Below are 26,595 nucleotides of genomic sequence, written 5' to 3' on the forward strand. Positions count from 1 at the left end.
GCATGGGTACCAAACGACCCCTCGTGAACTTCTTTCATCAATTGGCTTGTTTCTCTGTCATCAACACATCTGAGCAAAACCCAATCGAAATTCCTCTTGTACAAAACCCCATCCTTGTTCAAATAGAACACCATGGCCAACCTCCTCAGAGTCTTTCGGTCTTTCTTAGACGCCCCCTCGGGATACTCTTGGGTTTCCAGATAGTGCTTGATATCATAATACCACGGCTTTTCATCATCAGGCGCTGTGTCAACAGCAAACACATAAGCCGATCTATCCAGACGTCCCACCTCAACACTAGGGAACTGATTCCACCACTGCACCTTAATCAAGGCAACAAGAGTAGCCAAAGCATCTGCCAAAGGATTTTCTTCTCTCGGCACATGGTGTAATTCCACCTTGGTGAAGAACGTCAACAACCTCCTCGTATAGTCCCGGTATGGAATTAAGTGAGATTGATCCGTATACCATTTCCCGTTAACCTGGTTCACGACCAAAGCTGAATCTCCATAAATGACAAGGTTTTTGATCCGCAAATCAATCGCCTCTTCGACCCCCAAGATACAAGCTTCGTATTCACCCACATTGTTGGTGCATTCAAATGTTAGCCGGGCAGCAAAAGGAATGTGGGATCCCTTCGGCGTAACCAAAACAACACCAACTCCATTACCATTCACATTAACGGCCCCATCAAAACCCATTCGGATTCAGGGTCAGGCCCCTCTTCCGGGATTGGTTCCTCACAATCTTTCGATTTGAGAAACATGATGTCCTCATCAGGGAATTCAAACTTCATCGGTTGATAATCCTCAATGGGTTGCTGGGCGAGGTAATCAGACAATACACTCCCCTTGATGGCTTTCTGAGAGGTATACTGGATATCATATTCAGTCAAAATCATTTGCCATCTCGCAACCCGTCCGGTCAATGCTGGCTTCTCAAATATATACTTGATCGGATCCATCTTGGAAATCAACAAAGTCGTATGAACCAGCATATACTGTCTCAGTCGCCGAGCAGCCCATACCAAAGCACATCAAGTTTTCTCGAGTAGTGAGTATCTTGTTTCACAGTCGGTAAACTTTTTGCTAAGGTAGTAAATTGCATGCTTTTTTCGACCAGACTCGTCATGCTGCCCCAGTACACACCCCATAAACCCCTCGAGGACTGTCAAGTACAGGATTAACGGTTGTCCCTCCACAAGAGGCATCAGAATCGGAGGCTCCTGCAAATATTCTTTTATCTTTTCAAATGCCTCTTGGCAATCATTATTCCACCTGACCGTTTGATCTTTTCTCAACATCTTGAATATGGGTTCACACGTGGTTGTTAGATGAGATATGAACCGTGAAATGTAGTTCAATCTACCTAAGAAACCACGAACCTCCTTTTCTGTTCTCGGCTCAGGCATTTCTTGTATTGCTCTTACTTTAGCAGGATCAACCTCGATTCCTCTTTCGCTTACAATAAACCTCAGCAACTTACCGGACCGCACTCCAAAAGTGCACTTATTCGGATTCAACCTCAATCGGAATTGTCTCAACCGGTCAAACAGCTTGGCCAGATCCACCAGATGCCCCTCTTCTGTTTGGAACTTTGCTATCATGTCATCAACATAGCATTCAATTTCATGATGAATCATATCATGAAACAAAGTCACCATGGCTCTCTGATACGTGGCACCGGCATTCTTGAGACCGAATGGCATCACCTTATAACAAAAAGTTCCCCATGGTGTGATGAACGTTGTTTTCTCCATATCATCTGGTGACATTTTAATTTGATTATAGCCAGAAAAGCCATCCATGAAGGAAAACACCGAGAATTGAGCTGTATTATCTACCAACACATTGATGTGAGGTAATGGGAAATCATCTTTCGGACTAGCTCTGTTCAAATCCAGGTAGTCCACACACATCCTCACCTTTCCATCCTTCTTCGGCACCGGCACAATGTTCGCGACCCAAGGCGGATAATTAGTAACAGCTAGGAAACCAGCATCCAACTGCTTTTGTACTTCCTCTTTAATTTTCATGGCCATCTCGAGTCGAGTTCTGCGCAACTTCTGCTTCACTGGAGGATAATCTTCTCTCAATGGCAACCTGTGCACAACGATATCGGTATCCAACCCTGGCATATCTTGATAAGACCAAGCGAAGATATCAACATACTCTTTTAACAAGGCTACCATTCTGCTCTTGACATTCACCTCCAAAGCGGCCCCGACTTTCACTTCTTTCCTGACCTCCTCGGTACCCAGATTCACAATCTCGATCTGCTCCTCGTGCGGTTGAATCACCTTCTCCTCTTGCTTCAACAACCTGGCTAATTCTCCCGGCAGTTCACAATCTTCTTCGCCTTCTTCTTCGGCATGATAGATCGGATTGTCGAAGTCATATGAGGGTGTAACAGGATTGTTATCAATGAGATCCGGAGAATGATCGCATCTACATGAATGTTGATTCATGCATTGCTTTTAGAACCGGAACGAAGCAAATTAAAAGGAAAATGAAAATAAACATTGCCATTTTTATTTATTTTTATTAAACTGCAAAAATAAATGAAAAACAGGGAACACCACTTTTAATGAAAAAACATCCTTTTATTGATGATGCAATCAATGCAAAATGAAACACATGAGGTGGCCCTTACAATGAACCATTACGTTTCGGGCAAAACGTATGGCTTTCATGCAAACAGTATTGAAAAACAGAAATATTACTCTTCACGTAGAGTGACAATGATGATCTTTTCGGCCTTCCAGTTCTGGATCTCCATTCCTGGCACGCACGGTTTTATCCACGAGTCGAGCTCGCAGTCACTGTCGATCTCTTCACCCACCGCACAGATGAGATCTGGATCTAGCATTCTAGCACTGGTGAACGTGAAGGGTTGACGACGTCCTTTGCTTTATCCAGACGAGCCTCGACCCGGCTGATAACCAACCCCAAACCTGTCCTCCTTTGCCGCGATGTTTATCATCCTTCCCCAACCTGGGGCTTCTCCATTCTTCACCACCTCAGCAGCCTATTTGTAAGAAGGAATGGACGGCTTCTTCTCCTCCTTAGCAAAAATGGCATTCTCCACCTTGACGGTTTCGAATGCCTGACTCGGTGTTTCCCATATTTCACCGTCCATTTCTACATATTTGAACGATGACAAGTGGCTGACAAAGATATCTTCCTCTCCACAAATTGTTACGACCTGCCCGTCCCAGATATACTTTAACTTCTGGTGCAAAGTCGAAGTCACTGCCCCAGCAGCGTGTATCCACGGTCGACCCAACAAGCAACTGTATGCCGGCTGAATATCCATGACATAAAACACAGACTTAAACACCTCGGGCCCGATCTTCACAGGGAGCTCCACTTCCCCAAACACAGCCCTCTTGGAGCCATCAAATGCTCTCACCACCAAACCCGTAGGCCTCAACACTACTCCTTCGCAATCCAGCTTTGCTTGGGCCTTCTTAGGCAACACATTGAGTGATGAGCCGGTATCAACCAGAATGTGCGAAAGCACTGCTCCTTTACACTCCATTGAAATGTGTAATGCCTTGTTGTGATTACGCCCATCCACCGTAAGATCCAAATCAGTAAAACCCAACCCATGGCTGGCATTAACATTAGACACCACTGTCTCCAATTGATTGATCGTTATCTCTTGCAGGACATAGGCTCTCTTCAGTATTTTCAACAAAGCCTCTCTATGCCCTTCGGAGCTTAACAACAATGATAGGATTGAAATCTTAGACGGAGTCTGCTGCAGATGGTCAACAAGCTTATACTCAGACTTCTTGATGATCCTCAGAAATTCCTCAGCTTCATCATCACGTTCTTTCTCCTACCCAACAGGTGCCGGTGTCGCTACAGGAGTACCCTCACTCACCACCTGCTTCCCTCTTGCCCTGGCTAAAGCCTCAACCTTATCTCTCTTTTCTTTTTCTCCATCCCCACTCCTCGATGCGTCAGGTGCAAACAACCTTCCACTGCGAGTGAAACCACTGGGTCCGGCATTATCCACCTTTGAAACGGTGGTTTCACCTGCAGCCTGATCCTCCTGCTTCTCTCCATTACAATATACCTCCCCACCATAATCCCACGGCACAACATCATCATTTTCATATGGAATAGGCTCCGGTACCGTGATGGTAACTGGAGTTGCCTCTGCCGGCGCGGACAAGTTGATAGGATCGAAATAAATGGTTATGGTGGAAACATCCCCCCTCTTCAAACCAACTTTCTCAAACCTGAGACTTAAGTCATCCATCATCCTCCAGACAGCCTCCCTTAATAAAACACACCCATCAGTAGTGACAGTGCAGGCGGCACAACAATCATCACAACCCGAAAAAACTCCATTCTTCAACAACTATCTCTTAACCTCAGACAATGGAGTCCTCAACCGATCCACGTCCGTCACCCAGATTTTGCCTTTATCCTCAGAAATTGCATTCACCCCCATCTGACCATGCGCCGGCATGGGATTAGCATTAACATTTGGAGATGGAGCAAAATTAATGGCCTTGGAGTCTACCAGATCCTGAACCACATGCTTGAAAGCTTTACAATTCTCAACATTGTGTCTAGGGGCACCAAAATGGAACTCGCATTTGGCGTTCTCATCATAATTGACAGGCCTTTGTTCCGGTCTCAACGGAGCCAATGTTCTCAGCTGAACCAACCCCAGATCTTTCAATTTCTTCAACAGGAAAGAATATGTCACAGGCGGCCTATCAAACTGACGATCATCCATTCGTTCTCTCACCTGATACCCGGCTCGTTGTGTTCTCTGTTGAAACGCCTGTCATTGTTGTGGTTGTTGTTGTTGTTGATGTTGTTGTGCAAGTTGATTATCAGCAGGAATTGTTACTGCAGTAGTGTGCTGGTAGTAACGATCCCTACCATGTCCCCTCTGGGCATACACAACACTCGTGTCACCCTCCTTCTTACGCTGACCGTTACCAAATGGCTTCTTCGACCCAGAAGACGAAGCATTACCCTGTATCTTCCCCATTTTCAGCCAGTTTTCAATTCTTTCCCCTGCCACTACTATATCTATAAAGCCAGTGACAGGACAACCCACCATTCTCTCAGCAAAAGTCCCCTACATGGTACCCATGAACAGATCGGACATTTCCCTATCCACCAACGGAGGTTGAACTCTGGAAGCCAACTCCCTCCACCTTTGTGCGTATTCTTTAAACCCTTCATTCGGCTTCTGAGACATACCCTGCAGCTGGATACGGCTATGAGCCATGTCAGCATTGAATTGGTACTGTTTAAAGAAAGCATCCCCCAAATCTTGCCAGCTTTTGATATCCGATGACCTCAACTTGGTATACCATTCCAGAGACCCTCCAGACAAGCTATCCTGGAAGAAGTACATCCATAGCTTCTGATCCATGGTATAGGCAGAAGTTTTCCGGATAAAGGCCTGGAGATGAGTTTCCGGGTAAGAACTCCCATTATACTTATCAAACGTGGGCACTTTAAACTTTTGCGGGATCACAATCCCCTCAACCAGCCCCATGTTTGTCATGTTGATAGCCCCAGGAGTAGCATGGCTTTCTAGAGCCCTGATCTTCTCTGCCAGTGCCTGAATCTCTTTGTTTGGTGGTTGAACACCGTACTGACCAAATTGTTCGTTCAGCATAGAGAACTGATCTTCTTCTTTATCCTCCATAGCCCCAAAGAAAGGAGGAAACTAATTATCCTTCAGATTATTGCCCCCAGGACCTAGTCCACCGCCTGCAGCGAAACCGAAACCACCATCATTGTTGATCACTACACCAGCAGTAGTCGCCTTCCTTCTGGGATCGCCACCATCCCTAGAACCACCGAGACCGTTATTGGAAACACCCTCTAGATTATTACCACTGTTGGCAGCCGAAGCCCGCTCATGCTTTTCCACCTTCTCAACATGTGCCTTCTTCCCCAAGGCGAACCCTTGCATGACGTTGATCAACTCTCCCATCTTCTCTTTCAGCTCGAGAATGTCAGCGTTGGGTGTATCCATCAGTTTGGATTTGTTGCGCCTGGTAGAGTATCTGTGCGGACGAGCTACGTGCAGAGGAATGATTCTACGTGCGCGAGCAATGATTCCTGAAACAATCAAACACATTAGAAACCGACACCTACAAAAATGACGACAGGTTATTATGACTCACGCATGAATGCAATGTCTATCCGTATGAGGAACACTCTGTCTTTCGATCCTGGTTTCATCGAGACAGATAATAATCTGACAGCAACATTCTGACATCAATCATCTGGTTTCATCATACAGATCAGAGAATTATGACTTAGCAAAGATATCACCCGACCATGTGTGTGTCATGTGAGTGCACGCAGAAAAGCAAATAAAGCTTGAAGATCAATCACTGAATGACAATAACCACTGTATATCAAAAGTGCACAACACGTGCAAGAGTCATACATCAGGCTTGATACAAATCAAGTTTACAATTCTCCAAAATCAGAAAGAAAATACAAGCAAGTGAATTCCGTCAACATGCCTGACGGTAATTCAACACATGATAATAACTGCAACAAAAGCCTAAGCTGAAGAAGGTCCCACAGAAGGTTCTGCATCATCAACCATCTTGGTAAACTTCATGGCGAACCTGAGCTCAGTGTTCTCCTGCTGAAGTCTTCCCACCTCTTTCTGATGAATCTTCATCTGTCGAAAATAATGATCCCTCTCAGCCAGATAATGATCTCTCTCAGCCACAATCTTCACTTGCTCTTCTCCCTTAACCTTCAGCTTTGCTTCCCACTCGGCGGTAAGGACTTTGGCTTTAGCTTCTCTCTGAATCTTCACAAGGATTTGTCTTCTCTTCTCATCTTCAATGACCTTCAAAGCTCTAGCCAACTTCTCCTTGGTAATGTCATGCTCCTTTGTAGATGATTCTAAAGCTTGGTTGATCTTGCGGTAATAGGCGGTGTCTATCTCAAAACGCTTCACCACAAGAGCATGTCTCTTAGCCTGGTCTTCTGCTTTCCCCTTGACTTCCTGATTAGCCATTTGAATTCTAGCAACACTCATCTCTAACTCAGTCTTCTCTGCTTGCAACTGATCCTTCTCCCTCTTCATCTCAAGGAACTCTTCTATACCGACATAAGAACGTGGCCCCTCAATCAACGGATACCAAGGATCACCCCCAGGAAATGGTAGATGCGTGAGCTCAACCCTCTTTCTGAGCCAATCATCAAACGGAGGAAAAGACCTACTATTAACCCTACCAAAAGGAACATTTCCCTTCCTTAAAATGTCGCGCCATGCATCAGACACTTGCCTCAACAATGACTGACTGCCTTCAACCGGGAAGTAGAAAGACTCCTGAATCTCACGCTCAAGGGGAGGAACCTCCATAGCAAACCCCATTTGTCTCTTAAGAAGCACCGGGTTGTAATTAATACAACCTTGAACCCCTATAAGAGGCACATTGGGAAAACTCCCGCAACTGCAAATGAAATCTCGTCCAGCCATACCATTGTGAGTCCAAGCTATGTCCTTGGCTCGCAAACCCATCAACTTGATTGACCATTTGGCAGTATGATCCAGAAAGACAAAAGCACCTCTGGAAGGCAAATATCCCATGAACCATTTGTATAACAACTGAGCACAACACCTAATCAATCCCCCACGCCGCTTCTCATTCCGATTATGGACCGAGTAATAGACATCCCCAACCAAGGTAGCAATGGGATTCCTCTGCACAAACACCCGGATGGCATTAATGTTTACAAAGTTCTTCTGATTAGGGAACATGATGATTCCATAAATGCTCACAGCAAGCAGAGCACAGACAACCTTCCAATCACCCGAAATAGCATGTTCCTTGGCTTTAGCCTCCAAGAAACTCAAATGAAAACCGGGCAACTTTCCTTTCTCCTTCAGACCTCCTTTAGTCACTTCAAGGCTCAAATAAAGAGCATGAGAGATCTCACCAACATCAGGTTCTTCCTTAGTAGCATAGAAAGGAATCTGGTTTCTGAAACCAGGATCATAAAACTGGAGAAAAGTATGGATGGCGCTTCTATCCCTATCTGTGAGCCTGGAAACCATCTTCAGAATACCACCATAAGCCTCACGGAACATCCCCACACGTTCAGGTGTAATCAATGCTATCATATCTTTTAGCACACCAATCTCTGGATCGAAGAAACTATAGACAACATCGTCCTTCAAGCCGATCCTCATATCTTGAACAAAGAAGTCTCTCAACCAGGATCTCAATCAAGAATGTCCCCTGCATATGGATAAATATGAGTTAGATGCGGATAAATGCAAAATGGGAATGATGCTGATGCGTGAATGCAATGCACATTGCCATCCTCCAAGTCATCTTAACATCAACTGTACTGGATTCCGATCTCTAAACTGATCACGGCCATCTGAGGGCTTGAGTAACCATAAATCCAACTCGGGAGTTCCAAAATAAACGGAACCTGAGGATATATCACCATCACCACAAAAAATCCACCGAACGGATAACAACAAGATCCTCTGAACAAGTAACCTCAAATCCAACCCGGGGATCCGAAATAAATGGAACCCGCTGATAAATACCGCGGACAGAACTCCGGCGTGTCAGAAATAAATATCCATAAATCCAACTCATAAATAGGACCCAGATCAAGAACTGAACCATTAGTCACCATCAAAGAGTCACCAACAGAAACTGTATCTAGAAGAATCAAACCCTCCCCTCACAGGTGAATTCTAATAAGGTCATCCTAAGGCGGATAATGGTCTCGACAATCGGACAAGATACTCAATGGGTTTGCCCTTTCGGGTGTGCCGTTGCAGCTCTCATAAGATCATCTAAACCAATGATTCGGGAAAGAAAGGTCACCGAATTCAACAGCTCAAAAGAGGTAACCCAACCATAGTGGATACTCCACAAGGATGAGCTCTCTCAAAAGAACCTCGTCCGGCTGTGGTATGTCACGTTGCCAAAAACATGTTGACCTAACATGAGAGGCAACATGAGACCATGCTAATCCTAGGTGTATACTCGGGCCTGGGTTTTAGCCCCACTCAGGACACCCACCCCAATTCATAGGAACCACACCTGTACAGAATCCAGCACAGTGATAATATGATGCATGCAAACATATATGCAAATATATACAATCACAGTATAATAATCACAAATGCAATAAATAAAACAGTAAAAGAAACCAAAACTACTCTAAGGAGCGCTAGGATTGACTCGCTTAGGGAAGATGGACCAGCAAGAGGTCAACTATTTTCCCCAGCAGAGTCGCCAGCTGTCGCAACGCGAAAAACAACCGGCGGAAAAAATCAGTTTACAGAGCCGCCACCGACGCTATTCATCCTATGACGGAAAGGAAGCGTAGGACTAACCTAAGAAAGGGAAAGGAAAGGTCTTACGACCAGAGATTGCAAGGTTGGGGAGTCGGTTACGCAAGGGGAAGGTATTAGCACCCCTCACGTCCGTCGTACTCGACGGGATCCACGCTCAAAAGAATAGGATAAGGTTGCTAATAAACTGCTCAAAGGAATGGATACACTGGAATGATAAACAGGTGAAAGAAAGCGGAGGAAGTGGACTCGGCAGGATGTCGCATCCTGGGCCTACGTAGTTTGTCAGAAACAAACATCAGAGTCGACGTAGTTCGGGGAAATGGGGAACATGCTCGCTAGGACATCGCATCCTATGCCTACGTATCTTCTCTATCCAGAGTAAGAATCAGAGCACTCGTAGCTCGGCTAACGCGCGCCGAAACAAAACACGAAAAAGAGACGCTGAGACGTCAAAAGAAACACTCAACAGGAAACGGAATGCCAATCCATGGACTTACACCCGACTCCTGACAACAAAAAGGTAACAAAATGCCAATGCCTAGACTTACATCCGACTCCAAACAAAAACAAACAAACAAGGAAACAGAATGCCAATACATGGACTTATATCCGACTCCAAACAAACAGCACACGCTAACCAGCGAACGCCAAAGAAAAGGTTATCAGATTGACAAACTAATAGGGAGTCTGGAACTCGAGCCTAGTAGATGTCACACAAACACAAAGAGAGACGCTGAGACGTCAAAAGAAATAAAAAGGTTGAACACACACAAAAAAATAAAAGGGTGCCCGGAGAGATCTCGCTCGATCTCCTGCCTACGTATCTCATCTGGTATGAGAATCAGGGCGACGTAGTTCCCCTGAACAAGGGAAAGGAGACAACAAACTAATAGGGAGTCTGGAACTCAAACCTAATAGTGGCAAACAAACAAAAAGAGAAAGAGACGCTGAGACGTCAAAAGAAACAAAAGGTTGAAAAAGAAAAAAAGGGCGTTGAGACGCCAAAAGAAACAAAAAGTTTGAAAAAGAAAAAAGGGTGCCCGGAGAGATCTCGCTCGATCTCCTGCCTACGTATCTCATCTGGTATGAGAATCAGGGCGACGTAGTTCCCCTGAACAGGGGAGAAACTCTCCTAACCAGAGACCAGGGAAATAAAAAACTAAAAGGGAGACTGACTCAAGCCTAATAGTTGTCATGTAAACAAAGTCCCTAGGTTGAGGTCTCTAACAAGAGTTTGACTCACACAGGAAGCGATTCAACTCAAGTCTATCTCTACATACGTTCAACTTCCTCGAAAGTTGATCGTACGACTCCTACAGAAAAGGAGATAAGAAGTGGAAAGCAGATAAACATACCAGCAATCATCACACTCTATATACAAACAAGAGGCTCAGACAAATGGTTAGGCTTTAGTCAAGAGGGGTCATATCAACCTCGACAAACAAGCCAAAACTGTAGGGGTATGCTGAAGCTCTTAACCACTAACATTGAGAGTTAGGGTGAAGCTGATGAAAGATAATGAGGGTTAGACCTCATGCTCTTAACCTTGGCCTGGGTGAGCTCAAATCAAAGAAAGCGTGGGGGTCCAGAATGAGGGACCCTATTCCACTTGACTGACTCTATACAAGGATCTTGGGTTATGTTCAAGAGCATCAGCACGTAGTGCGAGCATAATGAACGACTCACTGACTAACAGGGGACTGGCTACTAGTCCCTTCTATCTGTCAATTGCCTCTTCACTTAGGAGGACTTAACAAGTAACATGCCTCATTTAGAGGTCTTTAGCACAAATGTAAACAATCACAATCATGGCCTCTTAAGGAGGACTTCAGCCAAATGCTTGCCAAAAAGGCGACAGGACTTCCAGACTACATGGAGAAAGAGAGTGGTTACCTAAGTGGTGTATCAACCACACTCCAAAGAAAAGCTCAAGCAAGAGCTAAAAGCGACTAATGTACCTATACAAAAGCTAAACAGTTAATAGCGTATTCAGAAAACAAACAGACAACAGTGAAACCATGCAACAGTTAAACACAAGGTAAGTCACAAGTGCAAGCACTTAAGTGAGTTCATCACATCAATGGACCTACAACACAACAAGAGTTAGTAATCAAAAGCATCTTGCATCTCAAATAATGAGACCGCACCAACCATTAGTGCTAAATACCTTAAACACAAAACACAATTGGTGAGTACAAACCACTAGTGCAAAGACTAGGGTCAAAGGCAAGTCAAATGGTCAAAACAGAAGTCAACATTTCACATGAAGCACATTCAAACAAACAAGAAAGTGTCCTCAAAAGGACCAAAACCAAATCATAAGGCAAAGGTATCAAATAATCAAGATAAAGCGAAGGCACGCAATGTGATCAAAATTGGACATCAAAATTAGAAAATCCAAATTAAAACAGAAACACATCCAATGATCATGAATTTTTTTATGTGAATTCAACATGTTAAGAATGAACATCATGCAAAACATTAGGTCCAGAACCAAATAAATGGTACATGAATAAAAATGCATAAAAGCAACATCAAATATGTGACACAAATTGTCACACCATATGTTCATGTGTCCAAAACAGTGATATCAAATGATAAAAATGCCAAACCAAATCTCAAAAATCATGTCACATGTTAGGATCAAGCATACCAAATTTCACAATAATTGGATAAACCATGAGCATTTTACAATCAAAAGAATGCAACATATCAATATGGCATCATGTGCAATCAACAAAACACAATTAAAAAATCCAGCAACACAAAAATCATGCAATAAACATCAAAAAATAATAGACATCAACACAAGCATGTGGAAAAAAGTTTGGATCAATTTGGACATGTTTACTATTTTTTATGATTTTTTGAAAGTGAAGAAAATAAAATAGATCATGTATGAAAGTAGGAGGGAAAACAAAAATTCAAATGAAAATCAGCAAAATGCATATCAACAGGATTCGAACCCACGCTCACAAAGTTGGCAAAGCGCTAAAAAAACAAATCAGAAACATGCTAATGCCTGGAGTCGAACTCACACATGGCAGGTAAATGAGAAGATCAAAAATTAAATCAGAAAACACACATTGCCAGGAATCGAACTCAGGCCAAGGAGGTTCAAGGAGCGCTTCAAAAATAAAATTCACAAAAGCACATAGCCAAGGATCGAACTCAGGATATGAAGGATCAATGGAATATCAAAAATAAATCCACAAAGCTCACAAGCGTGGAATCGAACCCGCTCGCCCATGGTCCAGAAGCGCTAACCCTAGGACAAGTTGCAGAGACGCCGGAACAGTGGTTTCGGTCGTCTTCCCCGGTGGAATTTCGGCGGAGGCTCATGAAAATTTTCCAGAAACTTGCAAATCGCACATGGTTCGAAAGGTCTTTCTATGAGGAACTCGAATATCATAATCAAACAGCCTAAAACTTCATGAATCAAACGGATCGAGCGAAAACATTTTCAACATCAAAACTTTAAATCCACATATCTCACTCATTTCTCATCCATTTCAAGATCTACTTATATCAGAATCATCAGCATCAAAGGATCTATCTAATCATGTTCATGAAACAACAAATGGTGAAGATCGAATTTCACTTACTTGGAACTTGCAGTGTTCAAATTCACGTGTTCAAGCCTCCAAAACGTCCAGATCTTCTCCTCTACTTGTATCTTGAAGCTTTGTGTATGAAGAAGCACTTGAAATCCACTAGATCTTGTTCAATTTCAATCTTCCATCAATGTATGAATGTTCATGAACCAGCTCAAATCTCACTCAATTCTCCAAACCAGGCGCGTATTTCTACTCAAAACTCCATGATTAACCAGAATATGCAGAGAAATTGAGGACTTGTGTGAAGAAATTTGAAGGTTGAAGTGAGAGAAAAAATGGAGGGAAGCTTGAATTTCAGATCTATAATTGTTGTTATGAGCAAATTTTGTTATGATTAAGCTTATATATGATGTGCTAATGACTTTGCTAATCCCACTTAAGCCTTGGCTAAACATGATTAGGGAAAATGAGGTGTTTTACAAAAAATGAAAAATGAGCTTATGCATGGACATGTGCACGTGAACAGTGCCATGTTATGCTTCAAGTTCACTTAAAAACATCCAAAAATCAACATGGAATGGTTAAATTGCTTGTATAATCCACCAAATTTGAATTGTCAATTTTCCCTCCAAAATGCACATGAATGAACAAGTTATCACATGAGCTTTTTCCATGCAAGGAAATGGTTGATTTGAAAAGTATTGGTCAAGACAAGCATTTTGCAAAAAGAGTGGACCAATTTGGAGTTTTGAAACAAAAGTTATGCCATGTTGAACTTCCATGCATACTTTGTGATCATTTGGCCATGACCTCTCAATCATTCATCAGATGGACATGTATAGGACTTTTTGAAAAGAGGAGAGAAAGATCTTCAACTTTCATGTTCACCAAAAATCCATTTGAAGCGTATTTGATGTTGAAAAGTCAAGTTGAATGTGTACCAAAAACTTGCCATTTTTGGAAACTTTCAATTACAGGTCACTTTCCATTTTGGGAAACTTTTGCCATGACTTCAAAATCTTCAAGATAGATGTTTAGAATGACAAATAAACCTATTTTGAACATGATTGAGGTGTCTCAACTCATTTCCCCACCTAATAGCCCTCAGTTGACTGCACTGTTGACTTTTTGTGGTCCTCAGATGACCTTGACATGCCCTGATCAGCTTGAACCTCCACCACTTGAGGAATTTGGTTCATAAATGAAACCATAGCTATTATAAGCCCAATATAATGATCATGTGATCCTCATCATCAGCAAATACCTTATCTCCTTGAGAAACCCTGGCTGGAAGACTGTCAATGATCAGGGTTGACCAGAAGTCAAAACCCTAATCCAAAAGAACCTAAGGATGCACTCTGAAATCCTGGATGATGACAAAACCATGATGATGGTAATATATCCTTGCAACCAAGATAATGCTCAATCTCCTTGAAGAACCAAGAAAACCCTAATTGAAGCCCATGCCCTCAGATGGTTGATCATCAATCCATGGAAACCCTCAGGCTTGAATCATGTAACATCTCCCTCTTCTGCAAAGACGTTGGAGGATGACTTTCCTAAATTCTCATGAAATGCAAAATGCAATAACTAATGTCCTAAAATATGAAATGCAATGTGTTAAACCAGTCCCGAGAAGAGAGTAGGGCAAATTTTGAGGTGTTACACTGTGCAATAGGCTTTGTCAGTGGGTCAGCAATATTGTCAAGTGTAAGTACTATTGTTATCACAATAGAGACCAATGGGATCAACAATGCAAGGAACCATGCCAAGTTCGCTAATGAACTTTTTGATCCAAACAGCTTCCTTTGCTGCACTTGAGGCAACAATATACTCAGTCTCGGTTGTAGAATCAACAAATCTATCTTGCTTTGAACTTTTCCAACTCACAATGCCACCGTTTAAGCAAAACACATAACCAAATTGCGATCTAAAGTCATACTTATCTGTATGGAAGCTAGCATCGGCGTATCCAATTACAACCATCCCTTCTTGACCTCCATATATCAAGAATGAGTCCTTCGTCCTTCTCAAATACTTGAGGATACTCTTGACAGCTACCCAATGAGCATCACCAGGATCAGATTGGTACCTACTCGTTGCACTCAAAGCATACGAGACATCTGGTCGAGTACATAACATGGCATACATGATAGATCCTATTGCAGATGCATATGGAATCTTATTCATGCGATCCCTTTCTTCCTTAGTTGAAGGGGATTGTGTTTTTGATAGACTCAGACCATGTTGCGTAGGTATGAATCCTTTCTTGGAATCATGCATATTAAAGCGTCTCAACACTTTGTCTATATATGTACTCTAAGTTAGGCCAAGCAGTTTTTGTGATCTATCTCTTAGATTCTGATTCCTAATATATAGGCTGCTTCACCTAGGTCCTTCATAGAAAAGCATTTCCCCAACCAAGACTTTACTTGTTGTAGGATAGGGACATCGCTTCCAATGTGTAATATGTCATCTACATATAATACCATGAAAATGATCATGCTCCCACAAACCTTCTTGTAGACACAAGGCTCATCTTCGTTCTTGATGAATCCATATTGTTTTACTATTTCATCAAAATGACGATTCCAGCTTCTGGAAGCTTGCTTCAATCCATAGATTGATCTTTGTAACTTACATATCTTTAGGGCTTTTTCAAGTATGTCAAATCCTCCAGGTTGTGTCATGTACACATCCTCAAGAAGATTCTCATTAAGGAAAGCAGTTTTGACATCCATCTTCCATATTTCATAATCATGATATGCAGTGATAGCAAGTAAAATCCGAATAAATTTAAGCATTGCAACTGGTGAAAAGGTTTCATCATAGTCAACCCCATGAATTTGTTTATATCCTTTTGCAACCAATCTTGACTTATAGGTATGTACCTTACCATCCATGTCAGTCTTCTTTTTGAAGACCCACTTGCATCCTATAGGGTTAACTCCTACAGGAGGCTCTACCAAGGTCCAAACCTGGTTTGTGTACATGGAATCCATTTCTGATTTCATGGCTTCTAGCCACTTCTCAGACTCGGGACCAGTTATGGCCTCTTGGTAGGTCACAAGCTCATCTTGATCCATGAGTAATACATCACCTTGATCAGTTATGGATATCCATATCTCTCAGGTAGGTGACGTATCCTGCCTGACCTACGTTGGTCTTGTTCTACTTGAGCAGGTTGCTCTTCCATAACTACTTGGGTTTCCTGCTCTAATTCCTCCATAGGTGTATCAATGCTTTGTGATTCTTGAATTTCTTCAAGCTCTACTTTCCTCCCACTGATTCCTTTGGAAATAAAATCCTTTTCTAGGAAAACTCCAGTTCTAGCGACAAACACTTTGCCCTCAGAAGGATTGTAGAAGTAATAACCTCTTGTTTCTTTAGGATACCCCACAAATAAGCATTTGTCATATTTGGGCTCAAGCTTAGTTGAAATTTTTAGTTTCACATAAGCTTCGCAACCCCAAATCTTCATGTAAGACATATGTGGTTTCTTACCACTCCATATATCACATGGTGTCTTCTCAACCTTTTTAGATGGAACACAGTTAAGTGTGTAAGCTGCTGTCAGTAGTGCATGTCCCCAAAAGGGGTTTGGAAGATCGGCGTGACTCATCATGGACCGGACCATGTCTAACAGGGTTCAATTTATTCTCTCAGATACACCATTCCATTGGGGTGTTCCAGGAGGAGTAAGTTGGGATAGGATCCCACACTTTTTCACATGGTCATCAAACTCTAGGCTTAAATATTCACCACCTCGATCTAATCGAAGAGTTTTAATATTCTTACCTAGTTGGTTTTGTACTTCATTCTTGAATTCCTTGAACCTTTCAAAGGACTCTCATTTGTGTTTCATTAAGTACACATATCCATGTCTACTGAAATCATCAGTAAATGTGATGAAGTACTGAAAACCTCCTTTGGCTGGTATGTTCAGTGGTCCACATACATCAGTATGTATGAGGGCCAAAAGATCATTAGCTCTTTCACCGTTTCCTGTGAATGGAGACTTTTTCATATTTCCAATTAAACAAGATTTGCATGTCTCATATGATTCATAATCAAAAGAGTCCAAGAGTCCATCTTTATGGAGTTTGGAAATGCGTTTCTCATTTATGTGGCCTAATCGACAATGCAAAAGGTAAGTTGGATTTAACTTATTAGGTTTCATTCTTTTAGTATTAATGTTATAAATAGGCATTTCAAGATCAAGGACATATAGTCCATTATTCATTTGTGCAATAACATAGAATATATCATTCAAATAAATTGAGCAAAAATTGTTCTTTATTATAAATGAATAACCAAACTTGTCCAAACAAGAAACGAAAATTATATTCCTGCTAATTGCAGGTACATAATAACAGTTCTCTAACTGAATTATTAAACCACTAGGTAAAGTCAATACATAAGTTCCTACGGCTAAAGCAGCAACCTTTGCTCCATTTCCAACTCATAGGTCAACTTCACCTTTTGCCAAATCTCTATTCCTTTTTAGCCCCTGCACATTTGTACAAATGTGAGAACCGCATCCAGTATCTAATACCAATGATGCAGAAGTAGATAAATTAATTTCAATAACAAAAATACTTGAAGTTGAAGTCTCTAATCCATTCTTCATATCTTCCAGGTACTTTGGGCAGTTTCTCTTCCAGTGTCCGGTCTTACCTCAATGGAAGCAGGTGCCTGCCTTTGCTATGCCTCCACTAGGCTTCAAAGCAGTAACAGTGGGTCTGGGTTTGGCAACTTCCTTGCCTTTCCCTTTATCACCCTGATTGGTGGGTCTTTTGTTCTGTCTCTTTCCATTTCCGATCATCAGAATGGACTTCCCTTTTGACTTCAGATTCTGCTCAGCAATTCTTAACATGGCTAGCAGTTCAGGAAGAGATTTGTCCATATCATTCATATTGAAATTTAGGACAAACTGACTGAATCTATCTGGCAAAGATTGCAAGATCAAATCAGTCGCAAGTTCCTTTCCGAGGGGAAAACCCAACCTTTCAAGGTTTTCCACATACCCAATCATCTTGAGCACATGGGGCCCAATAGGTGCTCCCTCAACTAACTTGCCTTGAAAAAGGGCTTTTGAAACTTCAAACCTTTCATGCCTTGATTGCTCTTGATAGAGCATCTTCAAGTGTTCGATCATATCGAACACTGCCATGTTCTCATGTTGCTTTGCAACTCTGAGTTCATGGTAGCTAGCATGAGACAAGCAGTTTCATTGGCATCATCGACATGCTTCTTATAAGCATCTCTTTCTGCCTTATGTGCAGAACTAGGAGGTTCCTCTTCAGGAACAAGTTTCTCCAAGACATACAACTTTCTATCATGTTTGAGGATAATCCTCAGATTTCGGTGCCAATCCAGAAAATTTGTCCCAGATAATTTTTCCTTGTCAAGGATTGATCGCAAAATGTTGTTAGAGTTGTTTGTTGTCATGGTAATCTACATGAAATTAATGAAAATATAAGTATTAGTAACATATTTAATTAGGCCTTTAATTAAATATGCTCCCACTATTTTACTCAAAACAAATGACCCTCAGCATTTGATTCGGAAAATCCCGTTGGAAGATTTTCTAGTGGATCGAGATCCATATTTCACTTTGTTTTAAGTCCACGTAGGCGGATTACACAAAACTAGGTTATTTAGGTAGGGGCTCCTTCCAATTGTATCTAATACAACTCTCGAATATTTTAGTTGGGTGAATAACTCCTTATTCCAATCCATCACATGGATCATTTCCAACTCTTGCTTCTAAACACATATAATCTTATTATAATTTGTTTAGTTAAGTTTGACCCATTGTTTTAGCAATTGGATATTACAATTATCCCATCGCACCTTACTAATATAGAACATGCACCTCGCGTAGGAGAAACCTACATTATCCGATACTAGTCATGATGAGTGCTAAAACTTGGAAAGCATAAACTTAATATTTAATTTGAGGGAATTTGCAATTATTCTGATCTCACCGGCTTATTTATCATATAAATCGTCTCTCACATGCATCAACATACATTCACATGCATCAACATACATTCATAATGAAGCAGTTATGGCCCCTAGCACTATTGTTCTCCCAAGCCAATGAGAGAACCTAAGCTAACCTAATAACGATCTAAGCTTCTCCAAGCAAGATCTTCAAGGTTGTCCTCCTTTGATATTGAATTCTTCTCTTTCTTCATAACATTACATTACATAAAAGAAACTAAGGCCATAATCGATCACCACAAGACAATAATAATAAACACATTATTATTATTAATTTTAATTCCTATAATTAATTAAAACCAAATTAAATTTCGGCGACCGATCACAATATGCAGAGTTAGCCGGGGTCCGCTGCCCGGTCACAAAACAGAAACGCCGAGAATTCTGACTCTGTGAATGTGACGACCATCACAAAGCATGTTACGATCGTCACGTCCAGCATGTTACGACCGTCACAGGCCCATGACGAACGTCACGCGGCCAAATCAGCGCTTTGAAACAGTCAACAGACGTGATCCAACAAGCCCTTAATTCACAACTCTTTAACAACACAACCCTTGTGCCGTCAATAACCCTAATGCACCAATTTCAGACCGTCAAACACACCTCGATTGTTGATTCAATATGATTGATCAACAGGTCATTCCTTCACCATACTAATGTCGGATTCCAAAGAAAATGACCATTGATCGCTCAAAGGAAAACAACCATTAAGTGTTTGAATGAACGAAACACAAACAATATATCATATATACCATATTTTGCATTAGGATTACTTATATCATATATATAACTTGATCGATCTCAATTGCGTGACCTATGGACGATCGATGTATCGCTGCTTCACCTTACTAATATCGGATTCCGAAGCATAGTTAACATCAATCATCCGAATCGTACACACATGATGCCAAATTTAATTACTCGTTTATTCTTTGATTCATTCTATCTTTTAATCATATTAATACAGAAAATAAACAGTTATCAGATGCATGGTTTCGTAAGTGGCTCTGATACCACTGAAGGAGAAGGGCGATCCAAAACGCATCAGAATTTAAAATTTTCTCCTTTAGTGATCCTTACAAATGGGCATGATCAGTGATAGAATCGTTACCTCTTGTGATGATTGAAACCTTTGATGCAGATCTACAGAGCGATCACGTACGTTGAACGACGACAATGCCTCTACTCAGTCCACACAAATAGATTCCTTCAATCTCAGTGCTAGCTGCTACGAATGAAGGCTTTGAGCGAGAGATAGATAGATAGATAGATAGATAGATAGATAGATAGAGAGAGAGAGAGAGAGAGAGAGAAAACGAAATTACAACTGCACAAAATGCTTCTGCAGAAGGGTTCTATTTATAGAACCACTTGTGCGGGCTATAAGCTAAAAAAGCCCACTTAAGTGTATGTGGCCCATATTTTATAATATGCGAAAATCACTTAAGCGCGTGGTACCTTACCATATTTCATATTCTACTTAAGTACACCGTACCTTACGATGTTCTACAATTCACTTAAGTGCACTGTACCTTACGGTGTTCCTTAGTTACTCTATCTCTCATCAATTCGTCCTTTTGTGTGTGACCCTGTAGGTTTTCGTGGCATTGGCAATTATATTAAATCACGCATTTAACATAATAAACAGTGAGCGGTATCTAGCAACACATCACTACTACCCAAGACACGAAAATGTCATGTGATCTGACAAATCCTTCTGTGATAATAATTATGTGTATAACTACCCTTTTTCCCTTATGTCTATATTGAACACAAGGCATAGACCGTGTCATCCTTGTCCAGTTCAATATTGGGCCCATAGACATTTATCCTGTTACGCAGGATGGGCAAATTCCATCTAGGTCACTCATGTCCCTTAGCATGCTTCGTGGAGTACCCATCAACTGTATTTATGGTCATCCAGTTACGGTCAATGTTTGATCAATAACAAGGCACTCGACTCTACATCTAGTGTCCATAGTGGTTTCAGGTCGAAGGGTGGTATACACCATTATCACCATGAGAATAACTTATGACACTTTGCATAACATTCTATATAGTATTCTCATAGCGGGTCAATCCAATATAAATATTACTCTTAATATTCATACCTATGTTTAAGACTTGATAACTCCTTATCCATGATACATGAGATGTGATCATCAGTCTATATACATAATAGTCTTAATGCTTTAATGCTATTCCACTTCACAATAAAGCTCGACTACGGATACTTTAAGAATATTGTTCTTATGTTTAATGTGATCTCATGATTAAGTCACACTTGATACATCAAACGGACTAGCTATTCTAGGGACTTTATTAAACAAACATAATAAAGAAAAAGCCTTTTAATATTAATAAATAGTTCGATACAAGTACCAAAAGTATTGGCCTCTAGGGCTTACACCAATAAAATCCACCACAGATACTAGAACCACTTCCATGGTGGTATAAACCCGAACTTTGTTGTGCTTTTCACCAGGGTGCACATGGGCACGATATTGAGAACTGTTATACACTGAAATATAAGGTGAAAAAGCTTATGAAGAGTGGCATGGTGTCTTTTGAAGACCGCACGCCTAATGTGAAAGCTAATCCCTTGCCCGCTCATGGGAATACCTCAGTGAATATTGTGGACGGATGTCTAGGTGAATATATAGTTTTTGATGTGTATTTCATTCGTGGATCCTTGATACAGATACACAAGGACATCTGTATGGTGAGTAATTGCCAAGGGGGTGTGTTGTGGTGAAAAGGGACATCCGGCGCCTGAAGGATGAAGGCATGATCCAAATTTGTCAATCCCGTCATGAAGATGACGATGTTAATGTCATTGTTCCCATTTTCAAGAAACTAGAGCGGTTGGTGATGCAGTATGATAGCAGCAAGAACGTCAGCAATAGATCAGTTTCTCCGTTGGTAATACGCTTGGCGGGCCCAGTCCCATATGCATCTGATAAGGATGTACCGTATCAATACAATGTTACGATGATTAAGAAAGGTCAAGAGGTCCCGTTGCCTACGACCAGTTCAGTAGTAAGCATTGCAAACACTACGCCAAAACAGGTTTTTGGCAGCGCCCCTTAGACAGCGCTTTTCTCCAAAAGCGCTGCTACACGTTAAAAAAAAATAAAAATAAGGAAACTGAATACGTAGATGGCTTAAAGCGCTGCTAAATGGATGGTCTTAGACAGCGCTTTTTAAAAGCGCTGCTAAATGGCCTACCTTAGACAGCGCTTTTGAGAAGGTCCACCTTATACAGCGCTTCTCCCAAAAGCGCTGTCTAAGGCCTTAAAATTATTTAAATTAATCACAACAAAAGCGCTGTCTAAGGCCTACCTTATACAGCGCTTTTTAGAAGGTCACCTTAGACAGCGCTTTTGGGAGAAGCGCTGTATAAGGCCTTAAAATTATTTAAATTAATCACAACAAAAGCGCTGTATAAGGCCTACCTTATACAGCGCTTTTGACAAGGTCACCTTATACAGCGCTTCTCCCAAAAGCGCTGTCTAAGGCCTTTTAAATTTTTAAAAAAAGCGCTGTATAAGGCCTACCTTATACAGCGCTTTTAGAAGCGCTGCTATTGACCCCTCCTGTGCCAGCGCTTTCCTTCAAAGCGCTGTCTAAGGCCATTTTAATTTGTGAGCTTAGCCAGCGCTTTTCATAAAAGCGCTGTCTAAGGCCTTATTTACCAAATTTTTTTTTAGTAAATTATAATATATGAATTCATTCAGTACGTTAAGACCCATTTTGTTTCCCTCGCTCCCACAACCTTCTTCTCACTGCGTTCATACTCGTTGCGTTCATCATCACTGCTTCTCCCAAAACCTCCATTCTTGATTCCTGCGTTCATCACTCACTTCGTTCATCACCGTTTACATTTTTGTAAGTGCATTTTCTGTTCGTTTCATCTTTCTTTATTTAGGGCAGTTTATTAGTGATAAAGGTTTGCTTCTGGGTTGATTCTTTTGTGGTTCATGTGTTAGGGCAGTTGATTCTCTTGTGTTAGGGCAGTTGATTCTTTTGTGTGTTAGGGCAGTTGATTCTTTTGTGGTATGTTAACAAATGTATATATTTTTGATATTAATCACCATGTCAAAGGGAGATGGTTTGTGTTTGCTTCCATTAGGTTTCTATTATACTGATGATGAATTGTAGCAAGTGTTAAATGTGATTGTTAGCATTGGCGTGTAAGTTGGATAGGATTAGATAGAACTGTTAAAGGGAGATGGTGTTGGTGTTAGGGATACGGAAGGTACTTTTGTTGATGCAGAGCTTCCATCTAAATATGCAAGTTTGATTTCACCTAAAGAATGGGAAACGTTTAAATCCAAACGAAAAACCCAAGAATTTAAGAGTGTAAGTGAAACAAACCGGCAAAGAGCATCAAGTCCGGCGTATCCCTATAGAAAAGGGCGTGTTGGATATGGACGCTTAGAGCAGTCTATAGTAAGTATCTATAAATTGCATTGATATACTTGTTATATTTGATCATATTTTGTCATGAGTTATATTTGATCATATTATGCTTAATGTGTAGTTAACAAAGGAGAATAGTTCTGAAACATCTCTTCCGGCACATGTTTTGTGGAAGGAAGCCTGTGTCGGTAAGGATGGAAAGATTAAAGAAGACGTTCAACAAATATTTGAGAAATGTGTAAGTATAGCATTATTTAAGACAATAACACTTTGACTTTGACACTTTTGAATCGTCCAATTTCGAACACTTTGACTTTGACACTTACTTAAGACAATAACATTACTATTGTGTGTATGTTCATATGATTTTCAGGAGACTCTGTCTCAATCTATAGTTCCATATGAAGACACTGATTGCAGGAGCATACTGAGTCGAGCATTAGATGTTCCCGAGTATTCTGGTCGGGTGAGGGGCAAGGGATTTGGGATCACTCAAAAATCCTTGAATATTAAAAAACAAAAGACTCCTAGCAATAAAGAACTGCAGCAAACTTTGGAAGCATTAAAAGCTGAAGTTCTTGAATTAAGAAAGGAAAGAGAAAGAGATCGAGCAGCGGGTTTTAAAGATACTAGTGACAAAGATAGTATCAATTGTAATTTTCAACCGACTATTCTAGAGGTAATTATATATCTTATTATGAAATTAAATTAGCTTAATTTATTTAATTGTCATATATACACATTAAAAATGTCATATTTATTATTGGTTTTAGGGCATTTCACCTTGTCACCTCTACTTAGCGAGACCGACTTATCGGATGGTTGGCAAGGGGAAAGTTCATAACAATTTGGGTGAATTACTTCACACTAAACCGCTCCCTACTGGATCTTTGAAAGTCTCGGTTGATATTGCTTTGGAGAAGGATGCGTTATTACCACATCCTGACGATGTTTCGGATGCAACTTTATTGGGAGATGCCATAGGTTCATTTGTTGCATGGCCGACAGACCTCATTATCGTAGGATATGAGGTATGCTTAAAACCATTATGAACCTTTAGGTATTCAAATTTTTTACGCGCATTTTACGTACACATTTTTACATGTTAATGTTAATTAGACTCCCACAAAATCCAAAGCAAAAGATAAGGGGATTGCGCGGGAAATCGAGTCAGTTGCATCGCAAAAAGAGGTACATCACAATTATATGCTATTTAGATTCCTGTTAATTCGTCATCTTACACTTCACCTTACTAATTATATGATATTTAGATTCCTGTTGCTAAGAAGACTGAAATTTCCAAGAGGACCGGGGCTAAAAAGAAAAATCCTTCCAAGTATAGAGCGTGCCTCCATACATATTTAGAAACGACAGATATTTCGGATGGATGTGTTCGTTTAATACCTATGGATGGAGCTATTTTTGGTTTTGAGTATGCCGAGCCATTGGGTAAAGAGGATTTTGATCAAATTTTGTATCATACGCAATTAAGCGTTGGTGTTATCAACACATACATGAGGTATATCCGATCTACTTTGTTTAAATTCTTGAACAAGTTATTTACTCGTTTCATATGAATAGTCTAAATGTTAATGATGTTTTTATATAAGGTATTTATATGACAAATTGATGGGTCCGCGTGGGTTGGAGCAAAGATTCTCATTCTTAAATCCCATGAAAACGAACTTAACCGAAATGATAAGAAAACCAGATGAAGTCAGGACGTATGTAGTCGAGCGCTTTATGGCCGACACAGATAGAGAAAAGTTGTTCTTTTTACCGTTTAATACCGGCGACGGGTTAGTTCTTCAATCTAAATTCATCTGTTATAATTTTTCATATTTTGACGTCGTGTAGAAAGTTTCCATCTAACATTTGTTTTATTACAGTGGACATTGGTTGTTGGTCGCGATAAATCCTTTTAAAGAAATTGTGTATTATTTGGATTCTTTACACAATGATTGGACAACATACCCTGCTATGAAGACGATAGTTGACACGTAAGTGCAAATAACCCAATATTCGTGTGTATACTTATTTATTTATGTGAATTGTTCTAAATATTCGTTTATATTTCATTATAGCATTATACAAACTGTTCGAGCACAAAGAAAAATTCAAGTACCAAAGAGAAAAGCCAATAACATTACATGGAATAGAGTGGAGGTATATTAATTATCACAATTTTGATTATATTAGTGATGACACATGATAAAACTTAGGATATTTATCCATATTGTTTTTCCATGTGTAGTGTCCTCGACAGCGTAATAATATAGATTGTGGATATTACACGTTGAGGTTTATGAAAGAAACTCTTCTTATGGATCGAACAGATATTCCATCTGATGTATGGATTTCTAACTTATGAGTTATTTTCATATTTAACACATATTTCTCATAATTAAATAGATTTAACTAAATCATACTATGTTATATTATTATGTAGTACTTTGATGAATATAGATGTGCTTATTACTCAAAAGATCAGTTGGATGAAATTAAAGAGGAATTGTGTCAATTCATTATCGAGCTACAGGTTTTGTGAGGTATTGAACTCTTACTTTAATTTTGAATGTGATCTGAATAACTTTGAGTGAATTCCATTTGCTTACTACAATCTTTATTTGGTGTTGTTTCAGGTTATATAGCATATTTAGAAGATAGAACTAGAATGTGTTGAAATACATTTTGATTAGCATTTTTGGAGGTTATTAGAAATGTGTAGATTTTTTGTAAAGGCAAACATTTTCAAGTATATATATAAATACTCAAAAAACTGCTGAAATTAGAAGTATATTGTGTTGAACTATAATGTGTTTATAATGCATATAGATTTTCAAGTATATGTGCATATTCAGAAGATAGAACTACAATGTGTTGAACTATAAGGTGCATATAGATTGGATTCAAGCTCCAATTTATGAAAATCTGCTGAAATTTGCAATTTACAGGTGCTAAATAATGTGGTGAAAACGTATAAAAAGATCCTCCAAAATTTGGAGTCTTAGACAGCGCTTTTAGGCAAAAAGCGCTGGTAAAGGCATTTTAATTTTGACCTTAGACAGCGCTTTTATCAAAAAAGCGCTGGCATAGGTGGTTAATTCAACAAAATATAGTGTAAAAAAGCGCTGGCATAGGGTGGGCTATACCAGCGCTTTTTCTGTAAAAGCGCTGGTATAGCCCACCCTATGCCAGCGCTTTTTTACACTATATTTTGTTGAATTAACCACCTATGCCAGCGCTTTTTTAATAAAAGCGCTGGCAT

At 40.4% G+C, this 26,595-nt stretch overlaps 1 protein-coding gene across 1 annotated transcript; it reads left to right on the forward strand.

Moving 5' to 3' along the window:
* The first annotated feature begins 24,080 nt into the window (after positions 1-24,080).
* LOC127075367 (uncharacterized) lies at positions 24,081-26,124 on the forward strand. Its single transcript, XM_051016848.1, has 9 exons — positions 24,081-24,358; positions 24,447-24,518; positions 24,599-24,846; positions 24,938-25,126; positions 25,217-25,327; positions 25,412-25,493; positions 25,582-25,677; positions 25,777-25,876; positions 25,970-26,124. Exons 1-8 carry the CDS (start codon positions 24,146-24,148, stop codon positions 25,873-25,875), a joined length of 1,110 nt encoding a protein of 369 aa, XP_050872805.1. The 5' UTR covers positions 24,081-24,145; the 3' UTR covers position 25,876; positions 25,970-26,124.
* Positions 26,125-26,595: the final 471 nt, after the last annotated feature.

This window comes from Lathyrus oleraceus, chromosome 4 (genome assembly GCF_024323335.1).
Source record: "Lathyrus oleraceus cultivar Zhongwan6 chromosome 4, CAAS_Psat_ZW6_1.0, whole genome shotgun sequence".
NCBI classification, from domain to species: domain Eukaryota; kingdom Viridiplantae; phylum Streptophyta; class Magnoliopsida; order Fabales; family Fabaceae; genus Lathyrus; species Lathyrus oleraceus.

What these genes read in the sequence shown, in the direction of transcription:
- LOC127075367 (XM_051016848.1), top strand. Translation starts at nt 24,146, where the DNA reads ATGGTTGGCAAGGGGAAAGTTCATAACAATTTGGGTGAATTACTTCAC. An exon ending in CAGTTGCATCGCAAAAAGAG is followed by an intron (nt 24,519 to 24,598) that starts GTACATCACAAT and finishes TATGATATTTAG; the next exon opens with ATTCCTGTTGCTAAGAAGAC. An exon ending in CCGTTTAATACCGGCGACGG is followed by an intron (nt 25,127 to 25,216) that starts GTTAGTTCTTCA and finishes GTTTTATTACAG; the next exon opens with TGGACATTGGTTGTTGGTCG.